Consider the following 14646-nt stretch of genomic DNA (forward strand, 5'->3'; position numbering starts at 1 on the left):
GGAGCTCAGGATATCGTGATAACGCTCGCCGACGCGTTTAGCAGTATCAGATGCAAGAGTGAAGCGTGCTTCAGGCGGAAGAAGTGAAGAAAAAGCGGGATTAACAGCCTGCTTCTTTTTCAGCTTCTGCTTCATAAGGTATGTGACTGCAGGTTCGGGTGTTGGTGGAAAGATTCCTGACTTTTCAAACCCTCTGATGATATGTGCAGTTGTGAAGCCTTCATTGAAGATCTCCTGATTTTTATGAGATTAGTATGTGGAAAGCGGGGAAACTAAGAGATCCTTAATTTCATACATACCTAAAAAGCTCCTGCAAAGTCACGGCGGTTAAAAGTCAACTTTCCCTTCCGTAATGCATCACGAAGCTTCTTTTGGTGTGCATTCTTCAGGAATTGAAATACGCCTACATCCATTGGTTGAAGGATATGCGTTGAATGAGGAAGAAGATATGCCACGAGAATATTGAACTTTAAGCAGTATTCTCGAAAGGCAAAGGAGCCATGACCGGAGAAGCCATCGATAACAAGCAGTCGCCATATAAGATCATCACGATCCTTGTGGAGGGTCTTTGGAGGCACATCGACCTCCTGACTGAAGGTATCACCAGTCGTCTTTAGGTGCTCGTTACACCCAAACCACTCTTCAAAATCAAGCTGACGACGTTGTACAGTAGTAGATTTCTCCCAGGAGGTGCGGTTGAAATGCTTTGCCCACTCGAGCGTTATTTCACTGTTGGAAAAAGCTGTATCCGACTGTGCAAATCGCATATCAGGATCTGCATCGATGTTTGACCACTCCAAGGTTGGAAAGGCTTTGAAGATCAGCCAAGGAGGAGTTGTTGCTCCTGCTGCGTTGCCCGTGCCGATAACGGTACAAGTCTCACGATCCTCAGGGGAGACGACTTCTGCAGCCGACCTCTTCTTCGTACGTACAACAAGGCATTCCACTCGTTCTCGCAGTATCCCTACTCTAATACCGGCCTGATCAGCATTACAACACTCAGAAGGACCGATATTATAGTTAGCGATGACTTCGCGAAGTCTTTGAAACCACTCTTTGGTCTCTTCTATGCCTGCGGCTTCATATTCGGCACGAGAAACTTCCCTTGCCTTCAGTATCGATTTCTGAAGCTCAGGATGATTATCTCGGAAGCGGCTGTACCACATCTTGCTCAGAGGCTCTGCTTCAGGATCTCTGCGGTGGCGCAAGGTATTTGCTGCATCTTCAATCTCATACTTTGCGGCAGGCAATCCTGACCTATCCATCCATATAACGAAGCTCACGATAGCTTCTTCTTCTTCATCCGTCAAAAGTCGTGGCCGCCCTACGATTCCATCTACCAATTCCGAAGCATCAAGAGTATTTGCAGCTTCTAGCCGCTTAATCACACGTGAGATGCTCCCGCGATTAGAGCCGCGATATCTCTTTGCAGCTTCACGAACCGAGAGAGGCTGCTGCAGAGCTCCTGTAGCGCTACGAATCAGGCCCCTTCGGTGGCGAACGCGTGACCGAACAACGGCCTGACCGGCGAGGAGATTTGCTTGTGAGGTCATATTGAAGGTTGGACAAATTTTCGTTATTTTCACTGATTTATGTCTAGCTTTTCATGTGTTTTTGGTGCAAGAAGCCGCCAAAGTCAGACAGCCGGCCGTGCGGAGGTGTCACGCGATTTTGTGGCCAACTAAGCTTGCTTAGTTGCCCCCCCCCCGGCTCGAGCCAACGGGTACCTAGTCTGTGGGCCTCGCGCATTTCCTGATGTAGGGTGTAAATACCCTTCTTTTTGCTTCTTATTTTTGAAGGGTCGGGGCTGCCCTTGAAGGCGGGGGGTTAAAGCTATCATCATCTATGCAATCTTGTATTTTTTGAGAGCTCATTGTTTTCTTTATGACACTGGAGGGTTAATTTGTATAGGGATTTTGATGTATTTGGTTGTAACGGTTGCACCTAACCGTTAGGCCACAGGGCAAAAGATCGGGCTATAATCACTGTGCTAGCGATCATAGTGGTGCTTACAGCTGCCTATAGGGGCCAATCGTAACATTGGTGGTGTTTTTTGAAGCTGTTGTCTGACAGCTATAGTTAAGGTAAATGTACTAATAATTTCAGTAATATGAACTTCATTCTTTTCTAAATAAAAAGAAAACAGCCTTAGTTTATAGCTATTTTTAATGCTAGTGTAAATACTATTAAAATCCTAAAACGGCTTGCTTGGCTGGTTGCAGCCAGTTAACCTAAAATCTCAATAGCTTGTGCTAAATCCTGCAGCGCTGTCTGCAGGGTTTGACGCTTTTCCTGAGTCGCGCGGGACTCACTCGCAATCGATTGTAGCTTCTCATCACTCAAATCCAGCACCCACTGTTCACAAAATAGAATCAGAGGACTTGATGGGCCTGAAAGCAAGCAGTGATCAACGGCCTGGTGGTAGATGTTATCGACAAAGCGCTTACGGGCCACTTTATAGTAGGCCTGGAGAATATCGTGTATCTCTTCTGCTGTATGCTGGGAATTGCTTTGGTTGTTTACCACTGATGAGATATCATCAAGCTTAACAACTTGCTGCGCAGTATCTTTATCGCTCCATGACTTTTTTTTCAGAGCTTTATTAATTCGGTCGTTCCGTGCTTTCTGTAAGTTCTCGTTGAAATAATGGTTAAGCGTGTAGGGCTTTTTGTGTCTCTCGATATGAACCAAGTGAATGGCTCGGTTCATACCATCCTGATATTTGGCAAGGAGATCAGGCGTCAAGCCAGATATGAGCTCATCGAGAATATGAGTTTCATAACAGATTTTCCTGAGGGCTCCCAGTATGAACTTGTGGACGGATAAGATGACTTTACTCAAGTACTGTGTTGCCATCTTCTGCCAGTAAATAGACTGTTCTTGAAAGGCGCTGGATAGAACTCGTGGCCCGAAAGTACCTAGTTCGACACCTCGAGAACGTCGATGCATTTGAGTGATCCAAGGCATGATTCCTATCGATGGTTGACGTGAAATCCAGTCTTTTGTTATGATGCCCTCTAGATCGGGAAACAAGTTCAGATCAAAGCGAGTAGGTGGCTCATCATCAATATCCTCTTCCTCCTCATCTTCGAAATTAGAGAAAGTTGGTCGAGGAACTTCATGAGAGAAAAGCTTCGTCCGATTTATCGCTTCAAAACTGTAGGTGTGCGCACAGGCTTCGAAGTCGACAGCAAATTCATCTGTCGTGTTAACAACCTCCGTGATGAGACGTAAGTTGTCATCTTCGAATGCTTGGTGTGTTGAGTAGTCAGCATCCAATGCCGCTCTCACAATGTTCTGGAACTTGCTCGCAACGCTGACTAGAAACTGTTGCTGTTGTCTTTCTGTCTGGCGTGGAGGTCCAAGACTCGCTAGCTCTTCTTGCTTCTCAATGAGCTTGCGACGCGTCTCGGATCGAAGTTTAGGAAATGCCTTGTCAGCGATCTGACCGAGAAGCTCTTGTAAACATTCCCGAAGAGCCTTGACCCCGGTCTTGTGGTCTGGCAGAGACGTCCAAGGCTCATCTTCGAACATGTCTTCACGTTGCAGCAAGTCGGCATCCGCATTAGAATCTTCCTCGTCGCCACCTCGGCTCCTAACGACATAGTAACCAAGGGTAAGAGGCCGTCGTTTACCCAGGACTAAGTCGCAGACAACGGCTTTCGCACTGCGTTCTTTGAGAAGATCGGGCTTGGTAAGAATACCAAGCGTACGCTCACCAGTTGGGTCGACGTCTTCAGCAAAGGCGAGAATTTCCTGAGTGGCAATATCGACGTTACATGGAAGAACAGCCAGAATTACTGTGCGGCTGTCGCGAATGTAATTCTTGACCATTCTTTCGACTAACTGGCGATCTTTATCTGTAGTGACTCCTTGGGTGGTGATACGAAAGATTCCAGGAACGTCGATGACTGTCAGATAATCTTCATCTGGTCCACATCTCTCGATTTTCAACACGTCTTCAGTAAACGTCTTAATACCGCCAGGGTTTCTGGGCGTTTTGATCCCCATAAGTGTGTTCACCTGTTACCCGAAAGTCAGCATTGGATTCCCAAGATAATTGACGGTGTCTGTACCTCAATTAAAATATCCGGGAACTCGGCGTGGAGCTGATCAGCCGTGCACACCTCTTTAGTAAAACCATGGAGTTTCTCTTTATGCTCTGCTGTGGCCGTTGGTCCTGGAATGATACCAATAGTAATACGAGATATAGCATCGCGACGGTGAGTGATCTGGGTTGCATAACGAGTGCAAAGCTCTTGACCACGCGGAAATGGTATTCCAGTCAGATTTTCTAGGAGTGATGACTTCCCAGAACTTTGATCTCCGACGGCAACCAATTGGGGTAGGGCAAGGTAAGTAGCAATGTTTCTCTCACGAAGCTGGTCAATCTTACGCAGCCGGTCTGGGCTGGTTAGCATAGATTGGCTCATGGTGAGTTTTTGGTAGATTAAGAGTGGTGAGTGAAGTATGATGTTGTCAAGCACAGACTGAGGTTTTGACGACAAGGAGTCTGAGAGTAGCCAAATGTTTTAAAGGATGTTGACCAAGCGCTCTCTTTAATTTACTCATAGTCTGACTTAACTCTATTTATCGCCCTCAACCATCTGGAGATTTTCCACGAGCGCACAGAGTGTTTGGTGGGCCGCCATACAGCAACGATGACGAATACAACGCCATGGAACTAATTCTTCGCAGCAAGACAATGCATAAATAAACTTATCGGGAAACTTTTAGAGAGACGTGCAGGAAAGCCTGTGGGCTTCAAAAAGAGGTGGCCACTTAAGCGCTATTGCTCAAGGTGAGAGATAGCATTAGCACCAATCACATTGCTTGGTCTTCATTCGTGCCAACCTAGTCCGTCGCCTGACTGTATGAGAGCTAACGAACCAAAGCTTGGACGGCAGAGCCTGTCGATGCCCCGATGAGAGTAAAACTATTGGGAGGCTCGTTAATTGGTGCAGCCAATAATTCAGAGCAAGCGATATGCATGATGAGGCCTTCTTCTACCTGCAAGTTGTTGTTGGCTCGAATGCGGAAAGATTGACCGACACTTAAAGCGACGTGTCAGCCTTATCGGACGAACGGAAGCATGTCATTTTAGGGGAACATAACATATTAGAAGGGATGGGAAACAAGGCGCAGTAACATATACTTAAGATTCTAATAAGAATAAAATAAAATCTCTTATACTTATAAAAGAATTCAATTCTGGCCTGTATAATTGTAATTTCTTGCATAGGTTAGATGTACGCTCCATGTTGTCTCTTCTCCGTCTTATTGAGAAAAGAAGAGACCTACTGCGGTATCACTTTGGAACATAATTGTTGGCTGCATGACCCTGTCGACATGGGTGAAAAGGGAAGTGGCTACATGTTTCCGCCTCTCACAGATAACAAATAATAGGTCGCAGTTCTTCGGACGGATGCAGTCATCACTGGTTTATGCTGTATGAGGCTCGGGAGATGTCCATTCCGTCAATAGTTTATCGCCAAGCAGAGCGGGGTAGTAATACATGCAGGACGAAGAGAGGCAACAAGCGTGCTGTCATATGTCTCTTTTTTTTCCCGTAAGTAGAGCAGTGACAGTGCTTTGAAAAAGTGCAAATCTTGGTCACACAGACAGGTCAGGATATCTAAAAAGTGCAGCAACTGCATGTTCTCGACCAAAGTCGACAAAGGGCCATTCATGAATCGTGGCACTCAAGCCTTGAAAGTTGGCAGTCCTTTACTTGATTGAGCGCCCGACATAGCGGGGTAATGAGTCATGTGGAATAGACAGCAAGCAACAAGCTTGAAGATCATATCGGATAAAAGTGGGCAAGCCAAAGAAGTCTTGCCAGATATCGGGCCCGCGGATCAGTATTAACAAGTGAGATACGTGCAATGATTACCTCTACGGAAAGGGGTGGTGTTGAACGGATCGCGTGCGCCTTGATGTCCTTAATTGTATATGTATTGTTCAACTTTTTTCCCCCCGCCTTCCTTGGAGAGGGGTCTGCTTATTATGCTTTCCTGAATGGGTCTAGGGTCGCCGACAGCTGACCGATAGGTCACACGATACCCCGTGCGGCCATCCTACTGTTCAACACGCCCCTTCAGCGTGAGGGCCTCGCCGTCATGCTGCTCCCTTCTATAGCTCCTCTTCTAGCTCCCTTCTTCTGGTCATAACGAGCTTCTCCGATAAGTCAGCGAGGCGTAGCCGCTGCATAAAGAGTTCAAATTTATCCTCCGGCAGAGCCTTCGTAAACCCATCTGCTAACAGCTGTGCTGACGATGTGTATACCACATCTATCCTTCCTTGCGTTATCTCCTGCCTTAACCAGTGGTTGTGTATATCCACGTGCCGTAATTTCGTCCGTAGCTTGATAAGTTCTTCCTTTACTAGCCGTATCGTCTGCTTATTGTCGCACTCAATGGTGACTCGCGATGGTTGGGAGGTGCGTCGCCTTGCGGTGGGTGCTGAAAGGTCGATCTTTATAGCGGATAGGAGTCGACTCGCGAATAGAGCCTCTTTTGCCGCTTGTGAGAGCGCAAGGAGCTCTGCTTCTGTAGTTGAAGTTGTGACAGTGTCTTGTTTATTGGCTTTCCATGATGTGATCCCTCCGAATAGCCTCATTGTGAAGGCTTGAGAACTGCGGCGGTCTAGCGAGTTATCACCGAAGCTGGCGTCTGATGCTACTTGTAGTCCATCCTCCTTGCTTCCTGGCTCTGATCCGAATTCGAGGGAATGGCCTCTGGTTTGTAATAGGTACCATAGGACACGATCTGCTGCTTTGTGGTGTGAGGGACCCGGGTTCTGGTTGAATCTTGCTAGCCTGCTCGATGCAAAGGCTATGTCTGGCCGTGTCATCACCGCTGCATACATCAGTGTGCCAACCTTGCGTTGGTATGAGTTCGTGCTGCCTGGGCTTGCGATCCCTTCATAGGGCAGGAGCTCTTCTTGTGTCATCGGTATGACCTTCTTCGGTATCGGCATTGTATCGGGGAGCAGTCGCTTCATCTTGTCGATATAGACTGACTGCGAGAGCCATAAGCGGCGCGTGGGCCGGTCTCGGATAACTTCGATGCCCAGGAACCATTGGAGGGGCTGGCCTCCTTCGATATGGTATATCCTCTGTAAGTTTCCCATTAGTTTGGATGCCTCTTTCTTCATTGTCTCAGGGAAGCAGAGGACACAGTCGTCCACATAGAAGAAGAAGATAATGTCGCCGTGTAACCAGCAACAGCCTTCGCCGGGTACTCTCTGGAATCCTGTTCGTATTAGGCCTTTCTCGAAGTGCTTTTGCCACAGAAGAGGAGATCTCCGTAGGCCATAGAGTGCTTTTCGCAGCTTCAATATTCTGCCTTTCTTGCGGTAGCCCATCGGCATCTCCATATAGATATCTTCGTCGATTGTGGCGTGCACAAAGGCATTTACCGCGTCATATTGGAGCATCTCGTAATCAAATCTATTAGCAAGCGCCACAAGTGTTCGGAATGACATGCCTGCGAGCGTGGCTGCATATGTGTCTCGCTCATCCTTATCCTGTTGGTCGCCGCGGATTACAAGACGTGCCTTGATCTTGACTAGCCGCCCGTGCTTATCGAGCTTATAAGTATATACCCAATGGCAGCCGAGTATTTGACGGCCTCTCGCCGTACTCTTTGCGACTTCTTCCCATGAGTTTGATTGTTTGTGGCTTTGAAGATGTGCTTTCTCGGCCTCTAAAATCGCATCCCGGTATGGATGACTTTTTATCTGCATATGGGAGCTCGGCAGTTTCTCCAGCAAGCTCCAATGTATACCGACAATGTGCTGCTCTTTTCCCTTGTATTGTGGTGGGAGGAGAGGTTTGTTCCTGCCACCTCCTGCTCTTGATGATACGGGAGTGGCCACTCCGTCTGTCATTATTTGGCAGGTGCTCCGATGCTTGTGTTTCGGCGCTTGTATGCCGCCAGCGAGGAATGCAGCTTTGAATGAAATTCTTTGCCTTCGTGTCGCTGGGGTGGAATTTTTTCCACCGACTGATCCACCTCGCCCCTTCACGTCGAGACCGAAGGCCTCGGCGTGGAAGAACGCAGTCGGTGGCGATGGGGGCGGTGTAGGTAACACCTCAAACCTTGAGGTTGTGTACTCACTCATCGATCCATCGCCCTCTTCCCCTCTCGGAGGCAGCTTCGCGTGCTGGTCCTCCTCCGAGGTGGAGGCATCCTGCTGCGCCAACTGGTCGCTGCAGGGTATGTCTTCATCGTTTAGGACTTCCTCATGCTCCTCGTCAGGTAGCTGAGTTGTCCATTGCGATGGCTGCTCCTGTGCCATTATTAGCTCTTGGATTCGCTTTTGTATTGCTTCTAGGTCTGCCTGTAATAGGTCATCCCTGAGGCTTTCCGTGCGTCCGTCAAAATGTTGCCGCTCGTTGAATGTGACATCCCTCATTGTGAACACTTCACTCTGGAGGGGGTTCCAGATGCGAAATGAGTTACTCGAAGTATACCCAATCAGAAAACCGATCCAGGCCCTTGGGGCCTGCTTCTGCAACCGCTTGCGCCTTAGCTGTGTATCTGCAGTCAGGGCAAAAGCCTTGCAGCCGTACGAACGCAAGTGGGCTAAATCAGGCTTCGCCGTAGGGTCGCCTGGTTCTCGGCTAGCTGAGTGGAATATCTCATACGGGGTCTTCCTATCTCGGCGGAGCGACGGTGTACGGTTGTAGAGATATGTAGCTGCTTTCATAGTTTCAGGCCATAGATACGCTGGTAACTTGGCTGCTATTCTCATGGCTCGGCTTTTCTCAATGATCACTGCTGCGACTCTTTCTGCTCCCCCGTTCTGGGCCTGTGTATTCGGCGCCGAGGGTTCACAGATAATTCCCCTTTCTCTGATATCATCTGCCACTCGGGTATGTATCTCAGTGATTTCATTGTCACACTCGATGACTTTAACTTTGATAGAGTATTGTACCTCTAACATTCTGAGGAAACTTTGGATCATTGATCGGAGAGTGGGCGTCGAGCGCTCGGTTAGGTAGTAGTCCCACGAGTAGCCTGATGCTCTGTCAGTCAGGATGCATACCGAAGTGTAGCCTGCGTATCCCAGGGTAAGTGGGTGAAAATCTATTGCGATGCGGTCTCCCGGCCTTGCTCTTGCTGTAGCTTCTCGCGGTGCTCGGCGGATAAGCCGGTGAGCTTTCGCTGTGCCACAGGAGTCGCAGTTAACCGTAGTAATCCTCTGGGGTCCTTTAGGGGTGTCTCCCTTGATTCTGACGCCCCTTGAGGCTGTTGTAAGGTATCTTAGGACCTCGGGGCCTGGATGACCGAGCCTCTTGTGCCAGGTTAAGGAGTCTCCCTTCAGCGGTCTTCTGGGAGTCCATGAGGTATGCTGCTTGCGTTGCCGCGGTTTTGACGATACTTCAGCAATCAGCGCGGCTCTTAAGGTCGCGGCAGGTTCATAGCTTGTGCGATATTCCAGGACTTGTTGGCCGTTAATCTCTTCCACTTCACCTAGATAGCTCCCGTCTGCTCTTCGTAGGCAGTTGTTACCTGGTTTTGTATCCCACCAGTAGCCCCTCTTCCTCAACTTTGAGAAAGATACAAGGTTTGTAGTGAGAGCCGTACACAGGGCAACGTTGTACAGAGTGAGATAAGTCGGCGAGCCATCGCCGGATTTGAGGATAATTCGGGCCTCCCCGTAGCCATCGATCGGCACCTGTGTTGTTCCTGACCATAGGAAGTCTCCGATAGGGGCCGCTCGCAGGCTTTTCATCCGCTTCGTATCTCTGAAGATGTGGAGCGTAGCTCCCCGAGTCGAGGAGCACGCTCTCCTGCAGCGGGTATTCTTCGGCGATCATTAGGGCTGCCTTGGAGTTACAGGTGCCCACCGGCCGTAGTCAGGCTGACTTCTCCATCTTAATCTTCTTAATCTTCTCAGCCACGCCATCAGCATTGTCGTCAATTCTCTGCCGCACTAAGTCAGTGGTGCGCTGAGATATCTTAAAGTTAGCTGGTCGTAGATGTGGGAAGACATGGAAACACTTGTCCAAGGGATGACTTCGTTGGCAAGCTGGGCACTCGGCCGGTCTATCGCCGCCCTCTCGGCGTTGTTTCTTCTTTGGAGGTTGCTTTCTTTTATTCTCCTTTCTTGGTGTGTCCTTGTCACTATCGGCCTCTTCCTCCGTCCCTTCAGCTGTGAAGAAGGCTCCATGGGTAACACGAGGTCGTTTCGCCCAGTGTGTCCAATAACCAAGTTATTTGATTTGCTTGGTTGTGGTTGGTTGATTACGTAACAACCAACCACAAGTAAGACCCCCTCCGACCAACCACAAGCAAGCCTTTTTGGCTTACTCGAGTTAACTTGAAGTTACTCGACTAAGTTACCGGATTGGGAAAGTGGCCAACAAAGTCTAACCTTAATAGGGCAGGCTAGGAAGACAGCGCACCCTGATTGGCCCAGTCTTTAAATGAAATGGGTGAGGATCTCCTTTTCTTTCTCCTCCAACCTTTCCACAGAGCCAAGGCTGCCGATTTGGTCCAATAACTTGAAGAACAAACCAAATATGTCTTCGCGCCCATTCTTTAAGCCTCATGGAAGGCTCGAAAAAACCACTCCTCCTAGGACCCCTTCTGAGTCGCTCGGCCCCGCCCAGCCGAGCACTCCTAGCTCCGCCTCAACTCAAACCCATGTGCCTAACGATAAGCCCTCCCCTTCAAGGCTTTCTGACGAAAGAGGTGCGCCGGACGCCTCTCAGTGCCCTTTCCCTATCGACTGGGACAAAATCCGCTACAACAGGAAGCCAGTACCATCTATTCGATACCGCCAGCCCCACAAGCGCGCCATCAACTCCAAATCCCAGCCTTCAGCAATCTACAGGCACGGCGCACAGCTTACCACAGATGGGAACAATAAGTTCTGGCTCTGCAAGTATTGCCATAGTAGCGGCCATCACGATGCTGCGCTTTTTGCCAGTGAGAGCACGACCAGCATCAATTATCACCTTAAACAGCAGCACAGACTGGAAGAATTCGGTTACAAAGCCATAGGAGCCGATCCTTTCAGCATAGCCAAGAGGACAGCAAGCCTTACGCCATACCTCGGAAGCCGGCGCGCGGTGTTCAACGACCTGAAATTCAAGGACGATTTTACTGACTGGGTGACTGACCTTGGCCTCACATTTCGTCAGGCGACTCATCAGCGGACGAATGAGATGTTTATCAATTATCTGGAGGATATCGATAAGATCCTTCCCAGAAGCCCATTTACTCTTGGCAGTTGGGTCAAAGAGAAGTGGCTTGGCGATGGTGGGAGACGCGTTTGGCTAAGGACAAAGCTGCAATCCGCCAAAAGCAAGGTCCATGTATCGATGGATGCATGGACATCTGAAGAAGGGACAAACTATCTTGCCGTTGTCGCTCACTTCCTGGATGAGCGCCACAAGTTACAAACAGCTCTTCTAGACCTCCCACCTCTAAAGGGTCCTCATTCCGGTGAGAACATTGCCAAAGTGTTGTCGACCGTCATCGACTTTTACGACGTCTCGCCAATCATTGGCTTCTTCATGATGGACAACGCTGCAAGCAACGATGTATGCATCCAAGAGCTAGCAGAGCAGTACCCGACAATCAACCGCGAAAGCCGCCTTCGGTGCGTCGGCCATATGCTGAACATCATCGTCAAAGCTCTTCTCTTTGGCAAGGGCGTTAGCAAGCTGGAGAAACAGCTGCGCGCTGCATCCGATGACGAGCGGTTTGAGATATGGAGGAAGCAAAGCTGTATTGGCAAGCTCCATAACTTCTGCGTGTGGATCAACAGAAGCGACCAGAGACGGGAGCGGCTGAAACAGTACATCCTGCGGGCTTATGACGAAGGCAGTATCGAACACCTCTACACCAGGGCCCTGGTCGATGGTGGTATCCGCTGGAACTCTGTACATTCCATGATTGAGAGAGCTCTGAAACTCCGCCACGCCATTGATCTCTTCTTTCTCAACTATCGCCGCATCGTCGCCGAAGGATACGATATCTCACAAGATATCCTAACTCCGCAGGATTGGGTTGATCTCGATCACTTCCTCAATATCCTCAAACCTTTCAAGGGTCTAACAAAACGCATGGAGGGCCGGGCTAACAAATCTGGCTCGGAAGGATCACATGGCTCACTTCACGAGACTCTCGAGTCGCTGGATGTGCTCTTCAAGAAGCTCCAAGAGGCTGGGAAGTTCGCAGATGATCACCCTGACGTGGTGTCAACATACTATTCCCATGCTATTGATGCCGCTCGTATCAAGCTTGAGGAATATTTTGGCCTCACTGATGCCACCCCTGCATACCGGTGTGCAGTTGCCCTACATCCGGCTAACAAATTTACCTATTTCGAGCTTGAATGGAGTCACAACAGGCAATGGATCAGCGGCGCAAAGAGAGTGGTACAGGAGGTTTTTGCACAATACGAGGCAGCAGCTGCGGAAGCGGACCGAATGGACGGAGTAGGACAAGAGGAGGAGCCGGAGGAGCTGGAGGAGGAAGCAATTGCTGACAACAGTATCGCTCTTGATCCACTTCAGCAAGCTCGTAAGCGTCGGCAGAGGCTTGCTGTCACTGCGATGTCAGCTACACGAGGAAAGAAGCGGGTAAAGTTGACGTCTGAGCTGGATGAGTTTATGGCGAGGACTAACAAGGCTGATCTGGATGTTGAGGATCCTCTGGAGTGGTGGGTTCGCCATGCATCTGACTATCCTATCCTGTCGAAGATGGCGTTTGACTTGTTCAGTTGCCCAGCAATGAGCGCTGAATGTGAGCGCGTCTTCTCACAGACAAAGAAGGTCATTACGGATGAACGGAACCGGCTCAGTTCGGACACGGCAGTAGCGATTGAATGCCAGAAGCACTTGCTTCGAAGCGGAATATTAGCCTAGATCTACCACCGTAGCTATACAGGGCATGAAAAATAGTCGAGTAATGCCAACCAACCAAGTAAATCAAGCCGCTGTTGCCGAGTAAACCAAGTCAAGCAAGGGGTTCTGTCAACCAAGTAAAAAAAAGGGTCCAAATTTTGCTTTACTTGGTTATTGGACACACTGGAAGGGAGCAGGTAAGAGTGATTGCAGTATAGTATCTGTATAAGTCAGTATAGCCCAAGCATATTTAACAACCCCGACTGACCCCGCTTCTAGCCATCTCTCATTGGGATTGGCGATATGTCCATCCAGATTTTTATTGAAACCATTCATAGAGTCTTCAAGTTTGTCCCAAGACTTCCCAGAGAAGAGTATACCATGAGCGCGAATGAATGAACCATCGATTGGATTCAAGCGAGCGGCGCTGTTACTCAGCAGAGGATCAAAAACCTTCATGATACTTTCCTGTGTGCTGAGAAATGGAATGGGGATGCAAAGAGATTTGGTATAGTAGAATAGCTGTTGAACTGCGTTGGGTCTTGCCAAGATAGCAAGATGGTGATAAAGTCTCCCTGTCTCGGGGCTCATGTCTGACGCTTTGCTGTACCAATGCCGGCTGACATCCGTCCAAAATTCGCGGTCGCCGATATTGTCATCTTCAATGACCATACGATATCGAGCGATATCGCCAAGACACTCAATCCAGGTATCGTCGAACGCAGGCACAGTTTCTTATAGCAAGGGCATCATACCATAGGCCACGTTTAGGAAAGTGAGCATATTGTTGAATAGTGTCAAAAGGAAGCTCATGGAAGTAGCTTGAAAAGGCTATTGTCATCAAAGATGACAGTTGCCACCTATTGCCACAGGCTTAGGTAGCAAGCAGATTCTAGTTGATTCCACATAGCACAGAAAAGACATATAGAGCCTGCTTTACACCTCAAGTAGAAAAGGAAGAACAACAGAATTCACCTCAATATCTGACAGCAACCGACTGCGAGAGGCAGTTCAGCCTAGCCAAGCTGACACTAACATCGCAAAGGCTCGCAATGGGCGCCGACACGCTGGAGCGAGTTCATTGTCTGAGGAACTGGGTCCGACACGGCGGGGTAAAGCTGGGCAGTTGGGTCGGCAATTGAGGCTTTGGATCCGGCGTAATACCTTCACATACTCACATACTCAATATATAGGCCTCCCATACAATTGATTGAGACGAGCCAATCAAACCAAACAAATCAACTTTTACCTCAAAGTTGATTTGATTGATTTATGATTGATTTATGATTGATTTATGATTGATTTATGATTGATTTATGATTGATTTATGATTGATTTATGATTGATTTATGATTGATTTATGATTGATTTATGATGAGCGCTGATTGGGAGAATATCTGGCACGGTGGCAAACGACTTATGGGCGCCAAAAGGAGGCCCCGTCACAGGCGGGTCATCGGTACCAGGATCAAAGAGTCGTGGATATACCGACATGGCGCCAATTTGGAGCATCACGGGGTACGTTACTGGCTTTGCAGGATCTGTCATGTGAAGAAGAGCTATTCGACAGCTCTATACGTCTCATCGGGGACGTCTCATACCGCGAGGCACCTGCTCCGTCAGCACCAAATCACGGAGGCAGGGGAGAGCGATCCCAGCTTAGCGACTCCGTTTACGTTGGCGGCGACGTCTGGCTCCTCGTTGTCCCGTCTTTTGTCGCGGCAGGCCAGCCTTGGCTTGCAGCTTGCTTCACGTTTTGAGGAAGGAACATGGAAAGCTTG

General features: G+C 48.9%; 3 protein-coding genes across 3 annotated transcripts; 1 reads left to right on the forward strand and 2 right to left on the reverse strand.

Annotated features, from left to right (window-relative positions):
* Positions 1 to 2226: 2226 nt before the first annotated feature.
* FPOAC1_013764 (uncharacterized protein) lies at positions 2227 to 4433 on the reverse strand (the record flags this gene model as incomplete). Its single annotated transcript, XM_044858105.1, has 2 exons — positions 2227 to 4023; positions 4077 to 4433. The coding sequence occupies 2 exons, from the start codon at positions 4431 to 4433 to the stop codon at positions 2227 to 2229; spliced, it is 2154 nt and encodes a 717-aa protein (XP_044700929.1).
* Positions 4434 to 7889: 3456 nt separating this feature from the next.
* On the reverse strand, positions 7890 to 9741 carry FPOAC1_013765 (uncharacterized protein; the record flags this gene model as incomplete). Its single annotated transcript, XM_044858106.1, has 3 exons — positions 7890 to 7952; positions 8008 to 8292; positions 9052 to 9741. The coding sequence occupies 3 exons, from the start codon at positions 9739 to 9741 to the stop codon at positions 7890 to 7892; spliced, it is 1038 nt and encodes a 345-aa protein (XP_044700930.1).
* A 4498-nt stretch (positions 9742 to 14239) lies between these two features.
* Positions 14240 to 14625, forward strand: FPOAC1_013766 (uncharacterized protein; the record flags this gene model as incomplete). Its single annotated transcript, XM_044858107.1, has 2 exons — positions 14240 to 14383; positions 14404 to 14625. The coding sequence occupies 2 exons, from the start codon at positions 14240 to 14242 to the stop codon at positions 14623 to 14625; spliced, it is 366 nt and encodes a 121-aa protein (XP_044700931.1).
* Between the last annotated feature and the right edge of the window lie 21 nt (positions 14626 to 14646).

The sequence above is a fragment of the Fusarium poae genome (assembly GCF_019609905.1).
Source record: "Fusarium poae strain DAOMC 252244 chromosome Unknown contig_3, whole genome shotgun sequence".
Classification (NCBI taxonomy): domain Eukaryota; kingdom Fungi; phylum Ascomycota; class Sordariomycetes; order Hypocreales; family Nectriaceae; genus Fusarium; species Fusarium poae.